Source organism: Halyomorpha halys, unplaced genomic scaffold (genome assembly GCF_000696795.3).
Source record: "Halyomorpha halys isolate HHAL.00 unplaced genomic scaffold, Hhal_1.1 Scaffold1218.1, whole genome shotgun sequence".
Taxonomy (NCBI): Eukaryota; Metazoa; Arthropoda; class Insecta; order Hemiptera; family Pentatomidae; genus Halyomorpha; species Halyomorpha halys.
Window position 1 is genome coordinate 61,208 of NW_027106975.1, and position 20,440 is coordinate 81,647.

Consider the following 20,440-nt stretch of genomic DNA (forward strand, 5'->3'; position numbering starts at 1 on the left):
ATAATAAATAAATATGATGAAATATAAGTGTTTAGGAAATGTTGGTGTAACTGGAAATAATTCATTATGACAGTAAGTATTCTAAAGCCACTTCATAAGCGAATCTTTAACAATTACAAAAATATTAATCAATAAACAGCTTAATAAGAGTGGAAACAACAGACAAAAAACATAAAAACACGACATGCTTTCTCAAGCTTTGTCCACACTAGTTTTTGCATGCGACAAACCGCACAGTGTGGACAGATTTTGATCAATACCAATCGGTCCACACTGTGAATTTTTCCAAACATTTGTTGTGTGTACTAGCAAAAACCACCCTTTGACGTTTTACGAGAGTAATTGTTCCTAAAACCATACTTACAATAATTAACAAACACGTACATAAGAAATAAATGATTTGTTTAGAATAGAATTTTTCATAGAAATAGATTTGAAAAAATATTCAATATTATTTAGAACAATTTATGATAGAATAATTTATAATATACTAAAATGACAGAAATAATATCACAAAGGCTTGATATTAAGTATAACTGGTTGTAACTATGTAACCAACAGTTTACTTCTATATGAGTTCAAAAAATTAATAAATGTAGCACACTAACATAGGATGGTTTAGTTTTGAGTTATTTCTTTTTTTGAAATCTGAAATATTGCTTTTTTACCAGAAAAATCCATTATAATATTTTTAAAACAATACTTTAAAGACAAAAAGAGAAACAAAGATCTCAAAACCTTAATTTTTTTAGCATGTTTCATCAGCAAATGATGGAAATATAGATAATAATTTACCTGAAGTCCTTCTCACACCGGCTTCGCTGAGCCTCCTTGCGTCACCCCACAGGGAGTCGTTGGATGACAATCCACCGACTGCATGCAACAAAACATGTACCAAACACCAAGCAACACACATAAGCATGCTAATACACATTGTGCAAACATAAATCTAATCTAATCATGATACATAAACATAAAGCAATCCAACTATGTGATAGATCATACGATATAGATTTGAATAGTGGTGGTCATCCCTTGCCTGCATGGTTTCATAATAGGAAGACGTTGAAGCTACAATACAATAACTCTCTCGTGAAACTGAGACGTTGCGCTATTAATCCACACCATATAAATCGTGGGCTATATTTAGAAATTTTATAGGCTATTTTATTACTTTCTAATCAACCACCACAATTTGCATTAATGAACCTATGATTTTCTCTTATTTATCTCATCGTCATTTTAGTAAATTAATAACAAAAAATTAATTGTTTAAAACAAATCAAATAAAACAAAATTTTCAAATTCGGATCTAGAACCCTTAAAAAAAACCCTGTTGAAATCTTTTAAAAAAATAGGGAATTGATTTTTTCTGACTTGCCACAGAAAGTGAATTTACATATTTTTGTAGATCAACTTGAAACCTTCATTAGCCATGTACACGTTGAACAAATTGTACAGTTGGAAAGACGAGATTCTATCGTTGCCAATAATAATTCACCCGAATGTATTTAAAAAATTATACATACATTGTCTTGTATCTCAAATTTAGGTTGGCCTAGTAGAGTTCAATGTTTCATTTTGTATATTTTAAAAAAGCTATGATACCATGGAAATTTGAAGTTGATAACCTAAGGTGCTATGAAAGATATGAAAAATCTGTACGCGATGGAAGAAAATCAAATTCTCATTTTCCATTTTAGCACACCAAAAAAAATTAAGAACTGTCAAATTTAAAAAATTTTATTTTTCTAGACCTGCGAAATTCAAGAAATGAAACTATCTCAACTAAATTTTAATCCAAATTCAACATATCCAATCTAATAGTCACACAATGTTAAAAATAAACACATAGAAAATGTTTAGGTATACAAAAAATAAAACCAGATAGCTCAACTGCAATAATAGATACCATAATTAAAACAAATATTGGCACATACATTTTTATTTTAACATAAAATACGGGGGGGGGAAAAAAGTAGTACATCGTGGGGCAAAACAGAACATAAAATAGGAGCTTAAGATTATTTGTAGCGATTCATTTTTTAATTCTTGTTCTACAGAGGTGGCGCAGTGGGCGGATCGGTTCTCAATTTAAATAGCAACCACTTTGTAACGGTATTTTTGTAGGCAAAAGTTGTTCTGATTTGCAAAATATATTTTTCTAGGAAAATTAAAAGATTTATTCTTTTCTCAAGACGAAACAAACCTTTCGTAGTGATCCGTAAGTTATTTCTTTTTTATTCCCTTTAAAACTGGTCAAACTAGTTGGATAGTTCAATATAGAAAATAAATACATGCAAAAAATTTTTATTGGATTATAGATAGCATATTTATCGTATTATCGAATAATGAAAAAAGCTAAACCAGTTTGGAAAACAGAATAACTACCCGGTTACTGGTGATAACGTGACTCGAGTCAAAACGTGATATCTATCTTGTAAGTAAAAAAGCAAAATATAAAGTTGGATTAACGTTATTGTAAGTACTAAACAAGAGATTAATCATAACAATCGGATTAGTGTTCCCACTCCCACCTGTTCCTGTGCCCAACACATGTCATCAGGTCTTAATGTTATTCAAGGCTAATCCAACGAGGTAATATTTTGGGAGGATTGCTCACAAAGAAGTATCAAACGGGACTAATGAAAACACTATTAGAAAAAAAGGGGAAAAGATATCTTTTAGCCCCGCGTGTTATAACATGGCATTGCAGTATGAATTTTCCTACAGAAAATCAGAGTGAATGCACATTATTACAAATAAGAAATTATTTATTATTAATAGTCATTTTTATGACTTATTAATAACTATTTTTATTGAAACAATTATAAAGCTAATGATTGTTGGTATATATAATAATATTTAAAAAAAAAAATGCAAATTCAAATCCTGAACAACTTTAAATAATAAATTGGATTCACAAGTCGATCATCGGCTAAGATATCGATTATGAAATTAACAGGCAAGGAGCGACCACTGGAGGCAGAGAGAAAAATCAGCCCACATCATGACCTTAGGGAAGTTGCCCATAGAATAGCTTTAAAAAGATTTATGTAGGTTGATTGATTCTTTAATAGAATGAGAATAGACATGGTGTGCCCAAAACCATGAAATGAGCATGCCATGGAAAATGTGTAGGCGCATACTTGAATAATATAAAATAATAATGAAAGCAAACTAAGATAAATATTACAGAGGGAAAAAAATGGCTCTACATTAATTAAAAGATAAAGACATACTGAGCGGACGCATCCAAAATATTTGGCATGTGACCACACACCATTTTAAAAACATATCTCTTCCTTGAGATAAATATCCAAGCTTAAGTAAAAAAAAATAATAGGAACCTTGATGTATAACGCCTATATTTTCTATACACCAAATCAATATTAATCGATAAATATTTATAAAATATAAATAACAATCGGGTCTTTTAGAAGAACTAAAAATGTTGACCCGGACTATAAAAGATAATAACATAGCAATAGGAAATCCATGAAATCGTGTAGTGGGCAGGTTCATTCCAGTATCCCACACAGTATCTCATAGTTTGAAATTCCTCGTTCAAATTTTTATCTAAACATAATTCCATCATTCGGTGAGGTATTACTGATATATTAGCCAGGGGCTAAGAACAATTTTTATAACACCGTAGCATGAGCAGAGATACTTCGTGACTTAAAATAAATCGACAACACGATTTTAATACTTTAAAAAATCAGTGTATCAATCTAGAGACCTTGTTCTCATCTCGACCATCGTTTTATAGAATACTTATATATTTTTCTGACTTCAAGAATTTTTCGGTGTCTAAGCATTTATTATTGTTTTATTAAGTTTTGTTTTGGAGCTATATGCTTATTCAGCGATTTGTTGTTTTTAACTGAATTAAATAACATTCAAGACGTAATCGTGAAATTATCGGAGAAAAATAAATAATTAATATTTAATTTTAAAAAGCTTTAAATCCATTAGCAGGTAATTTAGTGAAATATAAGAGACAAAAAAAAATTAAATCCTAATAACAGTTAACCTAAGAAGGATTTAAGGTTCTTTTTATTTAGCTGATGAAAGTGATGTGGTCAGCATCAGGCTCAACAGATTGATTTTTTTCCTATAAATTGACTAAAGAGCAGATATGTTATCATCCCTCTTCCATGATAAACACTTAATAAATATAAGCATGGATGGAGCTTTCTCATAAATATATCTAAAATTTTACTTATCTACTATGAAAAATGTGATAGCTAATATAAAAATAAAGTTAAATTCAAAGCTTGATTGTTTAAATCTATTCTAAAAACTAACTCTATAATGAAAAATAAAGCAAAATGCATTCTATGATGAAAACTTTAGTGCACCGTGCACATCATGAATGGTCTAGAAGTGTCCATGAGTGGAAAAGTAATGCACAAATAAAAATACTGTGTCGAAAGTACAATCTATAATAAACTAAATATGTTGCGGTCGTGAAAACCTAGATAATTCGAATTGTCTAAAATTGATTTAATTGGGTGTTAACTGTCCTCAGTATGTCCTTTAAGTCATGTTAAATTGGTTCACATTAAATGCTTTCTGTTGAGTATAAAATCTCAATGGAAAGCATCAAATCTTAACAAATTTAACATAACAACCGTTAAAGACGTACCGAGTACAGTTTACACCCAATCAACTCAATTTTAGACAATTCCACTTATCTAGTTTTTCACGAACACCACAGAAATAAAATGTCTAATGGATTAATTTTATTTATTACTTTTATTTTTTAATTTTGTTGATATGGTTGCTTATGAGTATATAATATGAGTCAGTTAAGTCACAGTACAAGTTTATTCTTTATTCTTGACGTTTCGGCTACAAGGAGCCATTTTCAAGACTATCTTGCTACACTTGTTTTAGTGCTTTTACTAAAATTTTTAAATTCAAAATGTTCGTAATAATATCAAATTTATATTCGATACACATTAGCAGTACCAATCTACTGCACAGGTAACTACCCAACCACTAAATATCGAAGATTAATTTGATATAACGACAAACTTTTTGAATTCACAAATTTTAGAAAAACTACTGAAACAAACGATGAATGATGGTCTTGAGAACGGCTCCTAGAAGCCAAAATGTAGAGAATTAATAATAATGCAAAATTGTCTCACGTGACCTGATTATCTCATATTTCAAACTTATCTATTCATAACAACTCATTCATCTCATATTTAAAACATGGATTAATAATAGCAAGAATATGTAGCATACATTCTATCACAAATTTATTCATAAACCCGTAAGCAAAAAAAAACAGGTATTTGATTTTCAGAAGGACCATTTCAAAGGTAAAATGAAATCAACAAATTTTTAGTGTAATAACTACAGCTACAGATGAATATAAAGCGAGAAGAATTTCATCTTGTAACTATCATAGAACCATAATAAGAAAAAATGTAATGTATGCTAACTAATTATAACATCATTGTAATATAAAGTATTATTATAAGTTTTAGATGAAAAGAATTTTTCATATAAAATTCCATTTTCTGACTCTTAATCCATTAGACATTGACAAAGAGAGTCCAAAACTACCACTTACTTGAAGATTTTCTGTCATAACTTTGCCTTCTCCCGAATCCATGGTAAGGTTCTTCTTCTTCTGTTTCTTCTAGTATTTAAAACACAAAATATCTCACTCAGATAAATCAATTAATATACAATTAAGAGCATACCCTTACGTTACGAAATCAACTATTACCTCTGAAAACAATATGCTAAAGAGAAATGTGACGCAATCAATGAGTTCATGCATAGAAATAAAGTTTCCAAACGTTTAAAATAATGAAAATAACATAGTGCTTTATGAAAAATATAATAATAATGCATGCTGAGAATGATTCAAATGCAAAATATTCTAATGAATTTATATTGACGATAAAACAAGTAATTATCAATAAATAAATAAATCAAAAGCTAAAAAATAAAGTATAAAGCCATACCAGTTATTTTCGTTTTCATCAAATCTTCACTCAGTTTTCTCACGGATGAAGTGGTCCCATCTAAATTTAAAAAAAAGGTTGCTGTTAGAAAAAACTCAAACCATGCAAAACTAGATAGTTATAAAAAAAAAACAAAGCAAAACAAAACCAACACTATTTACAATTTTTTAAGGTTTTCAGTTAAAAATTAAAATTCTCTTAAAATAGATTAAACCTAGAGAATGATATGAGAGTTGAAAGATATTGTTATATTTAAGCCATTATATAATAATTTATAATTTAATATTGCAAATAAATAAATAAAGTAAAAAAAAAAAAATCAATCAAATTGCATCATATTACAATTCCTTAAAAAAAAATTAATTAAAATGAAGTCTATGATCTTTTGAAGCGATCTTGTATAACAGCTTTATTAACCACTTTTTGTAAACTATTAAAAGAAAAATTTGAAAATTGCTTTCACATTATGCACATCTGAAAATCAACGAAAGACTTTTGAAAAAAATATAAAAGCAAACATATTACCCTTAATATAAACGAAACATAGCACATAAATAAATACAATTATTATGATAAATGTATTTAATGTATACAATTAAAAGTAAATCTAATTCAACATAAGGACATTGAAAAGAAAACAAAACAGAGGAAAAATATAGAAACACAGGAAATACTAAGTAACAAGAAAGTGTCGAAAAACATCACACATCGGTAAACACCACCATCAAATAAATATCATACCTTTTTCTTAAGTAAATCATTTTCCAAGTCTGTTTAAGATTTATTTTCATCTTAAATAGACTACAGCTGGGGTAATGTAGGCAAAAACCTCGGACACCTGATGGAGTATTATCAAAAAAACAATGTGATTATTTTGCAAAATTTTGATAAATAAAATAAAAAAACATTAAATATAAAAATAGAGGAAAAATTTTATTTGAGTAAAAAATAAAATAAATAATTTTTCGCCAAGAGTTACATACTGAATAAAGTTTCAGATCAAGACAGAGTGAACCTACCACATCTTCAGGCAGTATAACATAATACGAAAAATTACTGATATGAAAGAAATGTAGGAACTAATGTTCAGTTTAAAATTGTTGAGCTTAGTAATCCGGCAACATTGGCTCCTATTTAACTTGCAAATCAGCTATATGAAATGGTAGGTTGTTATTTGAAACATGCTCAGTAAAAGATAGGACAACCAATCCTCCATCATCTGAGAGGAATGTCAGGAGAAAGGTGGAGTCGTTCCGGAGGCCACCAATGGAGGCAATGGAAATGTTTTTGTTGGCTTATAAATCTTAAAACTTCCTTAGATTTATCAGTAATTAATTCATAATTCATAACCTTTAAATGATTGCACTCTGAATCTACTTTAGCAATAAATTAGGACGTCCACTTCAAATCGGAAGCATTAAAAAATAAAGTAAGACAAAAATGACTTAACATAGAATAAATATTCGATAAATGTCAGAAGCACCTACCTACTCTTCTCTTTTTAACTATTCTCCAATTTGCGTCAGTTCTGCATTCTAAGATATTTCACTCGACTTGACGATACTTCGTCTTAGTTGACCAACAGATAGCTGGATCTACCAAGGGTATGCGAGGTATAGTTTTCTATGTATTTTTGGACGCAAAATAAATTGGTACCATCCCCAGAACTCAATGTCATCATGGATACGAGATGGTATGAAATCCAGTATTTCTGTCAACTTGACCCATTATTTGTGAGCCAATGAAATCTAGTTTCGTAAGATATTACAGATTGATAAGATAATACAATTAATAAGATTAAAATAATACGAATGATAATTCGTAATAGTAATATCATCGATTTTTTTTTTTTTTTTTTGCAGTGTTTCAGGAAAAAAACCAAGCTGCTCTGAAACGCCGCCAATACTTCATGCAAACCAATGATTGAAAGACATCATTTTGAAAATTAGCTTTACCGATAATGGTGAAAAATAAACAAGTAAAGAAAAATTAATGTTTCTTAAACAAAAATCGTCTGAAACGTTTACAATGTTGTGTAACACTAAAGTAACAATATAAAAAAAAAAATGAAACCATAATCTCATAGACTATATTTTAAAAATGGAAAGAGGGGCAGAATAACGAATAAAGCTTCTTATGTCATTTGAAATTAATTTAAATAGTACTAAATAAATTTTTGTAATCCATAACTTTCAATTATAATTTACATATATAATTTGAAAACGTCACTAATAATTCGCATACAAAATAAGTAATCGTTTTATTTAAAAGTATTCGCTTATATAGGTTCCTGTTCCACTTGGGGCCGATGGAGGCGAGAGTAGGGTCAAGTAAATTCAAATTTAATTCAAGAGACATTTCCAACAACCAACACTCAAGTCACGACCGGAGAACTAAATTAGGAATCGACATAGGACTAACTCATCTCACTGTAATACTACAATTAGCTGAGTGGCGGGGGGAGGGAGGAGGGTATTATGTGCATTAGCCATTCAAGATTGTTTTGATTTTCTTCATATTATTTATTAAACCCAACTTAAGGTTTTGAAACTCTTCCTAGTTTCAAATGCTAGAGTAGGTCATTTTCCATTTCAATATCATATAATCATCTTGTTTGGTAAGAAATAATTGATTTTTTTTTTTTTTTTCAAAATAGAATATAATAATATTTAATGTATTTATTGAATTTCCTCAAAAGAAAATAATCATTGATTTTTTATTGTGTTTTATTTCGAACGATATAGAAATAATACGATTAAAATAGGTAAAATAATAATTACATTATGTTACAAATTAAAATTATAATCTTATATAATGAGTTTACTACATAAGAATGTCAATTTTTTTTTTATCAGAGTATATATAGCACTCATAAACCATTACAATGTAAGAAGAATGAAAACAATTTTCAATATTAAAAAATAAAAAGTTCAATGATATTTTAATCACATTGCGTCACCATTATTCAACATAACGCCTTATCCAATTGCTATTCACGCTTTCCATCTTGGAGAATACATCTCACCGAATTATATTACCTTTCCAATAAGGCAAAATTATGATAGAGGAAAGAATGGAATATCCAGTGAAAGCCAAACTAAATATTTCTGATGATTATTCACAGGACCAAAAAAAAAAAATACTGACGAGGGGCACGGAGGATTATCAGGTTTCCCTCAGGAATACTTCAGTCAAGTTTAGTTTTAGTGAAAAATAATGAGAATTTCAGAAGCGGTAATAGTTTTCACGCTGCTTTTGCCACAGTTACTTGGTTGTGACCATGAATATATTAAAGGACTCAACATGTTTTATTTCATCTTTTTTTTTTCTCTTCCTTAAAAGCTGAATTTTTAAAAATGAAGCAATAATGTATACAACTTAGAACTGTTGGACCAACGGAATGAGCAATAAATCAATGACGTTCACTGTATTTTTTTTTCCGTAACTTCCTTTATTATTAAAATTATATAATACATACATACAAATGCATAATACAAAATGACAGGTGTATACTAGCATACTACTGCCTTGGATAGCCTTGTGTCATTGGTAAGGTTCACTGTAACAATTGGTAATAAAGGCTGGATCATTTTATGTTCAAAGGGAAGAGAGATCATTTTCAGAGATGACCATTTTTTAATTCTTTTGTTTTAAAAATTCAAGTTTTACCTTCATTTAATTTATTTTGCAATTTTTTTTTCTAACTATCAAAGGGGTAAAGAAGATTTCTATCCACGTAGGGATTAAAAAAAATACATCCTTAGAACCAAAAATTTTCACTCGCACTTTATGTTTTAAATCAAGCTTGTTTGTAATAAAATTAGTGCGAGTCCGAATCGGACCAAATTTTATTCACTTAAAATTAAAAAATCTATTGACGTCACATTTATTAGCCTGAAGCGCTTATAATATTCAGGAGTTAATATTGTCAAGCAAGTAGGCCGCTCACTTCTATGTATCCATAAAAATATTATAGCACCTAAGCGGTGCAGGACATGGGGCAAAAATCTCTACTCACCAAGTACAAGTAAATATTCAATGAAATTTAAATTTGATACTGAGTCATTCAAATTGATGTGAACCACCAAACTCCGGCTATGAACAAGATTAAAATTATCATAATAACAAAGGACTCTATAAAGAGTAATAAAAAACCAAATTGTCCTACGAGGGGACTCAATAATGCCTCAAATGATAAATAAGTAAACTTTTAATTGATCATGGAAAACTTACTTTATTATATGATCTATTGTTAAGAAATGTAATGATTAATTAAAAATGTAATGTTTTAAATTTTATTCGTTAGGTTTACTAAGAAGCGCTGAATAGAAACAGCAGTATCATATTTTTTTTAAAAATAGGATTTCATATTTCCCAGAAATAATTTTATGAAATTTACTATTACACATTTATTTTTATATTATAATAAACACTCGATATTTATGAGTTGTTCAGACTACATGAACTATATTTACATTCTGATTTGATCAATAAAAACATTAAAAAAGGAAAATAATTTTTTTTTTTTGATAAAACATTAATACATTTTAATGCAAAAGAAGATGGATTAATCAATTCATAAATAAATCAAAAGTTAAGAAAACTTTAAAATATGAAAATAAAAAATAAGTTAACTAGAGAAGCACCGTGTATTTCTTTTTTTCCTTGACATATAAGTTTATTATTTGAGTTTAAACTCAGCAATCCACAAAAGTGACGTATGAACTTTGATCTAAAGGAAAGGCCTCGACCCATTCAAGTGTTGTAAAACAATAGATATTCTTGGTGGTGGTACTAGAATCGAATTTCTTAACAGTCGTCATTGTTCTGGGTACGTGTCAGTAAAATGCAAACACAAGCAACAGATAGGCACTTGTCTAATATTTGATGAGATGGTGTACAGTCATGAATCAAGGTGGGGATAGAGTAGGATATATCTTCTATTCAGTTTGAACTATATCATCAGCAGGCATCTTAAACTGGTATAGATAAAAGTTAGCACCATTCATTACCTAGGGTCTATTTTGGAGACGATAAAGTATTACAGTTTCGACATTAGACCAAATAAAGTGGCCATATACGTTTTTTATATTATAAAAAAAATCTCACCCCTGGTTAGAAATTTGATGAAACTGCAAGTAAGATCTTTTAGTACACAAATAACTATTTAAAAATTTGAATGGTCACATTTAACACTTATATAAATATATAACTGTTAGTTAGTGTAGGAAAAAAAACTTATCCATAATCGACAGTAAGGGATATCGATAAGAGTTTCAAATTAATAAAGCCAAATTAATAAAGCCTAATTATTGCAATTATTATTTTTATTTGTTTTCATTTTTTTAGAAATTACTATCAAAACAAAGTTGCAGCGAATCTCTATTTATGCACTTGCCTCCGGATACACACATACCTTGCCAGACATAAACCAAGATTTTCTAAAATTATAAATAATAAGATAAATAGACAAAAATACGAATGCGGATTGTGTATAACAAATTTTACCACTAAGTAAAAGGTATCGCTATTACAATATAATAATAGGACTTCAAATATAATATTTGAAAGAAATAATTTAAATAAAAGCCGCTATAAATAAGACAACAAGAATGAAGTATGAATAACTGAGGACCGACAAGTCTTTAATGGCAATAGTACACGGCACAGCCTACATCTAATGAGTCAGCCGTTGCACCGTTTTGATGTCCGCACTTCTAGACCATTCCTAAAGAGGATGAAAACGCGGCCTTAAGACCTCACTGACCTATTTAATCAAGAGAATTTAATTAGATTAACCGCTAAAATCATTTATACTTCAGAAAAAAAACGGCTTTCAACTTTCCTTGGTAGAACAAGCTTCAAGGTTTTTAGAGAAAAAAAAAAAAGATTTTATAGAACTGTCCTGTTTGATTCTTTTAATAAATTTATCCTTGGTGACCCAACAAAGAGAGCCACATTGTTGTAACTAGTCTACGTATTCGAAAAAAGAAAATTGAGATGAATAGCCATTAGGTTTGAAAAGAGACCAGACAGCTTCCCTCAGTACTGATATTACTAGTAGGAGAGTAAACATTTTGTAAACTTAAAAAATCACTTTTAATTACAATTAAAAAAAAATTAAATTTTTGGTTTAAAAATTTATTGACGAAACAACAAATTCAGCATAATCATTACCCGAAATACACAGCTTCTATATTCACAAGATTTCCATTTCAGACCATCTTTTGGGAAAATTTTCAAATAGCCTAAAATGAAATACATAATTTTATAGATTAAGATCCGAAATATAACATCGGAATCTTACAAGCAAAATGAACTACCGATGAAAGTGAATTGTAGTATAATAGAAAAATATCCACTGATATCAAGAATTTTAAAAACCATTACTTGTACATTATTGTTGTTAAATTTCTCAGAAATATTTTTGATACCTTGTTCACTTTTCTAGAAAACAAAGTTTACAGTAATTTAGGATTCAGTCACGGCCTCGGACTGGATACAGGCTACTGACCTGAATTTAAGACATAGCGTTCCGTTATAGCATTGCTGAGATAGAGATTTTCGCAATCATCCCAGGAAGTGATTGAATGTCTATGAACCTATATAGTTTTTGTTATATTATACAAAATGGCTAAGTTTCATTACTTCGGTAGTGAGGGAACAAAATATAGATAAGTCGTTTCATTTCTAGAATGTGATATGTGCTACCTGAATCTATATCAGCTTAATAAAACCAATAATATATATTTATGAATATTGATTTTTAGCGCAAAACACGGTACATAATTAAGATTTCCAATCTTCAGCAGGTTAAAAAAAAATGAATTTAAAGAATTATTCCTTTTTACATGAACAGCTCATTTAGCTAAAACTGAACTAAATATTTTAACATGAGTAAATAAAAGAAATTAATTAAATTTTAGAACATATTATTCATTGCCGAATTTTTAACGTTAAGATAAGGAACGACACACACTTATCAAAACAATATTGTATAATGATTGACTATATTAGATACAAGATAACTTGGTTCAGTACAACGCTTCTCTGTTCTTCATTGTTTTTTAGCCCGCTGACCTACCTACTATCTGGGCTAAAAAGCATTGCTTATTGTAGGCAAAAAAATAAATAAATCAGCATAATGAAAAGGTATTGAATGCTAAAGCAGATCACAAAGGTGAAATTCGGTATTTTATTAACAGTAAGTGACGATATTATTTTGACACTTGGCAGTAAAAACTAACCACTACTTAAATGTTTAGATAAAAGATGTATTTTATTTTCGAACTATGCTACCCAAATATATAAAATTTCCAGCAATATACACTGCAAACTTATCCATATATTAGTATATAAATATTAATTCATTTTTTCTCTTTTAATTAAATTTTCACAATACAACTGGTTTTAGTTTGGTTCCCAATATTAAATATAAAGAGAGAAATTACTACAACACACTTGTTGGCAGTTTGTAAGGTCTTCAACAGGTATGCCTTGAGACCAAACATTCAGAATATTTTACTGCAAATGGAATACTTAACGATAAAGCGAAATCATAAAAAAGTTGATTCTAAAACAAATTATAAGCCAAGTTCAGTAAAGATGAGAAAGAAATTCCGCACTTCAATTGTATAAAATTACCTGAGGTAAACGTTGACGAAAGAACGTAATATATCCAAGGCAATATTTCGAATACAGCATTTAAAAATAAATTTTGTTTATCTTAAAATTAGGAGACGAAATATAAATTATAAAAAAAATACTAACATATAAAATATAGAAAAATTATTATATAGTTTACCGAAAAAAAAATATCCTTCAGGATTTTTTATTATTTCGAATAGTAAAATACGAAGTGGTATTTTGTATTTTGCATCCTGTATTTAAAAATTTTTTAAACATAATACTTGTTTATCAGATACAAAGAGAAAATACTTCAAACACAAAGCACAGATGAGTATTTTGTATTCGAAATGACAAATAAATAAGTGTCATTTGTATTTGAAGATATTATACATTTTTTTCAAAATACTAAAAGTATTTTTTAATTAACAACTATTTTGAATTACAAGTTTTGCGCAACTCTGGTTCAGAATTAGTTACACTTTGACTATCCGGCTTTGTTTTACGTATTCATGGATAATTGCTTATTTCCATAAAGTTTATTGATCTGACAAACCTGTTAATTCATGTAAATCTAAATATAAAAATAGCTCCTATTATCTCAATTGGTTACATTATAGGATCAGAGTTGGTGGCATTGCGATTATGAGTTATCATTAAATATTTAAACATAATCATTAACTTCCTGATTTCCGTGAAGTTGAAAATTAAACTCTCTAAAGTCAAGCAAAGTTAACAACATTAAATTAAAATGCCATAATGACTCTTATTGCCTTAATTGGTGACAAAACTTCGGAGTCGGTCACAATATAATTACAGTCATTATCATCACCCCGGAAACTTTAGTGTTTCTGACTTAAAGGTTTATCAAATCACCTATCCAAATATAGATCACATCGACAATACTTTATGAATAATTATTCTTTAAGGTTTATCTTTTCTAAGGCGTAGTATTTCTCCTTTACACAGTCAGCCTCCATATCACCACTTGTATCTAGATATAGCGAGGCAACCTTGATCATAGCTCGGGGGTTTGGAAATAATGGAATACTTCGTCTGTAATGAATTAGTCATCATATATCACCCTCATTTATTAGTCGCCACTCTCACCTCCTCGATCCGCCACTACATATCACATTCTTCACAGTCCAGATTTTTTTTTCTATTTCATGAAATTTAAAATGGTATTTAGCACTTTAACAGCAGTTCTACATTATAAGGTCTCAGGGCCATCTTATTTTCAGGCACCACGGAGGACTATTAGGAATAAAAGAAGAAGCAAGCTTAAAAACTAGTGAGTGATAAGTTTATTTGTGACAAATGAGAAGCATTGAGGATTTTACAAATAATTTTGGATTATGATAATTAGATAAGGGATTTTAAGGATTGGAATTCAATGGTTCAGTGGAGCCTCAAAGCTCAAGTCCTAAGCCCAAATACACCTTATTTGTGATGTAAATTACTCTTATGGACTGAATCTTCATTCAGTAATGGACTGGAAGCTTGGAACGTTTGTTTAGTAACTGTTGTAACAGTAAAAGTCGACGTGCAGCATCTTGTCTGTTTAGTTTTGTATGACGATTCAAAGTTAGTCATTAGTCCAAATTATTACCATTTAAGACTGTACTGGTGCTTTCTTTTCTTTTTTATATATATATATATATGTATATTACAAAAATACACAAATATGGTTCGGAGATAATAAAGATATTTCATTTTTTCTCATAAATATTCTTTTCTGTTCATATAATGAAGAAAAATATCTTTAGACAAAGGCCTTTCCATGAACGATCCTTCCTAAAGAGCACCGCTAAGGGTAGACATTGCCAAACACTGCTGAATGATGCCGCCGTGCTGGCAGAAGGCCACAGCTCAAGGTGAAGGCGCACCATTGCCGTGGGTGCAGTCAACATCTATTTACCAATAGGGCTATTTATAAATAGACGATTGCCCTTTCAACTGCCTGGGAAATTTTTTTTTTTCCAGTAAACTCCCAACAACGATATATATAAATACTAAGTGGTTCCCAACTATTTTTAATACCATATTTGTAAAAACTGAAGTAAGATCACATGGATATAGTAATTAAGTAATAAAAAGTAGAAAGAGAGAAAAAATACATAGACATACCGACATAATCATAGAGAGTTACGTGAGTGTATCTCATATTTTTGTTATACAAGGTAATTTATAAAAAAATATGTAATTAATATATGTACAATGATCTTTTATTATCTACTTTATTATTGCATTGTTTCACGAAATTGTAGAGAACCCTAAGGACGGAGAATTACTCCGAAACGTCAGTGAATTTTATAAATATTTAAATGAACAAAAATCATGAAATATCTATATTGTATAATTGAATCTTTCCTGTAGAAATGCGGTGTATGGTACAATCAAGTTTTCTGAAATTGAAGTAATGACCTTAACATTTAATTACAAAATTATTATACAATCGTTTTTTATTTAGCACATATTGTAAACCAGTCATTGTAATTGCCAATTAATTGACTTTTGTAGGGACCTGAGAAGAAACTTTAAGACATTTTTTTTTAATTTTCATATGTATATATTTCTAAAAAAAAAATACTAATGACAATTTTATAACCCCAAAATAACTGTAGAACCCCAGAACATCTGTGTTGGCACACAGGACAACTGTAACCATAATTATCACAATAAAAAAACCAAAAGGTGAAATTAACAAAAAAAAAAAAAAAACGAAAAAAAGTAATACATATTCCATTAAATATAAAGAATACGTTAAATTTTAAAATTAAAGAAAAATCTAAAAGAGCCAATACGTCAAAAACAAGCTTAATATAATACAAATGTGTCATGCTAAATAATACAACATATAATTTTATATTAGCAACAGAATAAATTCAAAATAATACTTAAGGATGTATTATTTTGAATAATATAAGTACCTACAGTACAACAAACGAGCATAGTACACTGTAATAATGAACTTAATATAAAATAAGTTACACTCTTTAAATAAAGGTTCATTAAATTTCAGGATCTATTAAATAAATGGTGATAAAACAAAACCAAATAATAGAAATCATCGATGCAATTAAGACAAAGAGTGTAAAAAATTATTATACATCGATGGCTTACATTACAGTGGTAGTGGAAATCGACTTTTTTAGGAAAATTAATTGAAAAGATACAATTTTAATGAGAGAGAAGACCCTTCATTGTATTTTTGTAAAGTTAGTGGAAATGGGCTTAGCAGCAATCTAATGTAAGCCATCGATATGCTAATATAAGATAGAGTGAAATAAATATTAATTGCTAAGCATATTTTGAACAATTTTATTCAGAATAATAATTATGCCTTTCTGTAATGCAGAAAAAGTGTTTAGAAGATAGTTAAATACCCTGAAACTTCGATAGAAACAATCCTAAAATAAATTACTCACAGAAAATTACCCAAAAACAATTCACGATAATATAAATCATTAACATGACGTCATAAATCCTCAGTAAAAGTCATCTCACCAGTAGTAAAAATTGTTTGAGGAATGGCTCAATTCAGCTTTTTCTAGATTAAAAATTCTAACTCTATATATCTGTAATCTGATAAAAAGAATTGTTAATTTTCGAAATTTGGAAAACCACATTTCGCAAAAACTATTTTTAAAAATATCCATTTAAGTTTCGGCTTATCAGTTCTCATTACACATTGTTTCGATAACAATGAATTAATATGACACAATACTGCTAGATACAATACTTCACTAATAACCATATCCCATTGAATGGACCAAGGAAATGAGGCATGTTGGTAAATCAAAGTTTGTTTTTAGAAACCTATTGGCATGATTTTATTCATCGGTTTCAGATAATTTTATCTTTCAATTGATGAGAAATTAAAATAAATCACAAATTGAATTACGTAACTGCGTCACATTCTCCGGAAAGAATCTGTATTATCAATTGAAAGCTGCTGAAATTGAAACCAATAAACTCTAAGGTATACTGAATGATTTCTTTGGTAAAAGGATTTTTAACAAGAGACAGTATAAAGTACGGCGATTTTGCATTCAACAAAAACCGAATTCTGTAAAGTTGGGCAGTATAAAGGATTGCAAAGTAATAAACTGACGCCCAAAAGAGGGTATGATACCTAAATCCTTTCAACACCCATGTACAACTCAAATTAAATGAAAAAAATTATTCTTGCGTAGGAAGTATAGGTAATATAATAAAACGCAGATGTAATGTACTTTATAAAAAATGGTAAATGGCTAGAATAAACTTGTTCATTAGAGGTGGGATAATATAAATGTTAATGGCCAAATATGAGTTAATAGTTATGGGAACAAATTATTAGCTAGTTTGTATAATGATAAGGAAGTTTGTATTATTAAAGTATTTTCCAATTGGCATCTTGTAGAAATCTTAGTCACCGTCAACCTCTTTATGGGAAACATTAGTTTATTTTTATGGCTCTGAGTTGTCATGTGTTACAATTCTGGTAAAAATGAAAAAATCCATTAGACAGTCCTAAGAAGACAGTGGTGAGTAGAGCTCGGATCAATTTTCAATTACAGGAAGACAAGATAACTTATTGGAGAGCCAATTAAGGGTGTAATCAGTTAGGTCAAGCTAGTAATTAGGGATTAGCAACAGAACTAAGGCACAGGATTTGAATAGAAATCCTCTCCATAATAACTAGAACATCCCTGGATTTCTAAGCCTAATTTATATCCTAAAAATCTATTGGTATGTACTCCGCTAAGCTAAGATGAAGCTTGTGATTTCAACATATCAATGATTAATGCTGGATTTGCGATAGTATTGTTGAATGTTCCCGCAGTAAATTCACTATGAGACCATAAACCGAATCAAAAATAAAATGTATCTTAATCATAAAATGTATGATTATATACAACAGGCCAAGATATATATAAAATGGAGAAGGCGGTTAAAGATCTGTATGGACATAGAGATAAACAGCAATAAATATAAAACAATACAACAGCAACGGGATTACCATTAATATTTTTCAATGACAACCAAATTACTATTTATAATCCGAGCATCAAGCTGATAACCTCGAGTGCCAATCCCTGAAGAGCAAATCGTCTTGAACAGATCGATAAGAGCTAAATACAAGAGCCTTGAAAGTGGATTTGAGATCAATTTATAGAGCGATAGATCCATTGTAATAGGAGTATGACTTCCCATTGTTTACCGTGGAAATCCTCCTTTTGCACAACAGTGAGGGATCTTAGGACCGGGACCACACCTCTAGTTGTGGGCAAGGCCAGGGCGGGTAATGTGAGATAGTCCATTACGGCCAACTTGTATCGGACGAGGGCTCATTTAATGTCCGGATACCAGCTCATTGTCAGGCAGTCTATAATAGCACTATCTTAGGTTATTAGATTCCTTCCTTCCTAACGTCAGCTATAAAATTCCTAATTTTTCTCTCCAGTTGGGTAAATGGAAAACTGTGGTAATTAGGTGCTTAAAAGTTGTCACAGTTGGTCGTTAGAGCAGAAACCAAGACTCGCATACTATCAAGGCAACAACACCGATGGCAAGCTGTTAAGATGCTGAATCACAAGAAGCAGGAAGAAGATACGAATTATACAGATTAATAATATTAATAATCAATTATAATGAACTGAAATCAGACGAAGTGCTCCTTTATTCTAATTATAAATGCTAGACCTATGAAAGTAAAAAATAATTTCATCACTGAAAAGTGTGATTACTTAGTTCCGTTAAACCAGATGCATGAGGTAGTGTTGGATCATATCTGTTCTATGCTCTGTAGATGTTTTTGTACATTATGTTACAGTAAATAATATTACAGTATAAGTAAATAATTTTACTTATGACTAGATTTGAGATCGTTTATTTCCAAAAATCATCCAAACGACATGATAAAGAGTTTGGGTAGATTTCTTTTTTAAAAAAGACACAATTATCAATAATTAGAGCACTTAAATCTAATTAATTCGAAAATTTTACAAAAATTACAACACTGCCATTTTTGTTTATAATTGAGGACCTACTGAAATGTCCAATAGACCACTATTTAAAAAAAAATCTTCAATTTTTTATTATATTCTGAGGTGGTATGAATATTTACGATAACGGCGGGCATCAGCAGAAAAAAACAATCAACCACAAAAATTTCTAAATTTTGATTGCGATGACAATTCGTATTTAATGCTTTAAGAAAACGAAAGATGACTAGGTTTTTTAGGCTCTATAAAAATAAAAAGGTTTTTGGCCAACTTTAATAGCAGCATTGTTTTTTGTACTTTTAAAACTCATTTAACACGATCAATGATATTTTTCCTTAACAAACAACAAACAAAATATTTATTTCTATATAACAACTTTTGAATCCATATAGGGAAAAGACAAAACGATAAAATAAAAACTGTATAAAACATTTTTTTCTTTCGTAGGGCGCATTGGCAAGAACCTTCGGCCACTTGTCTAATATTTTTCGACCTAGAATCACAAAAAAATATACTATAAGTAGTCCAAGTTACTATCCTTCATGGATACCTTAGACTCCATTTTAGAAAACATTATTGGTTACATAAGATATATTATCATATTATTTATCAACAATTTATTTAGTTAAACAAAACTAAAAAATATTCCCTTTTAAAAATTCATTTGCTTCTCCTCTGAAAACAATGAAATTGATCAAATACCAAATAAATAATGTACATTCTGATCCATGTAGACTGGCTATTATCTAACATGGCATGTGAGTTTGGGAAGAAATAATTCTTCACATTAAATTAAGGATGCTTATAACGTATAACATAAAAGCATATAAG

The 20,440-nt window shown here is 29.4% G+C and overlaps 1 protein-coding gene across 11 annotated transcripts in view; it reads right to left on the reverse strand.

Annotated features, from left to right (window-relative positions):
- Window positions 1-20,440, reverse strand: part of CLIP-190 (Cytoplasmic linker protein 190) — a 78,717-nt gene that overhangs the window by 34,314 nt on the left and 23,963 nt on the right. For 4 of the 11 annotated variants that reach the window (XM_014433474.3, XM_067045286.1, XM_014433476.3 and 1 more), the window contains 3 exons: window positions 5,991-6,050; window positions 5,591-5,659; window positions 796-873 (listed from right to left, as the gene is read on the reverse strand). The exons of 1 other annotated variant lie outside the window; for it this stretch is intronic. In XM_014433474.3, the coding sequence (XP_014288960.1) occupies window positions 796-873; window positions 5,591-5,659; window positions 5,991-6,050 (207 nt within the window). Of the gene's footprint in view, window positions 1-795; window positions 874-1,005; window positions 1,292-5,590; window positions 5,660-5,990; window positions 6,051-20,440 lie in introns of those variants that run through there. 6 more of the 11 variants (XM_014433478.3, XM_014433481.3, XM_067045288.1 and 3 more) reach the window with 3 other exon arrangements.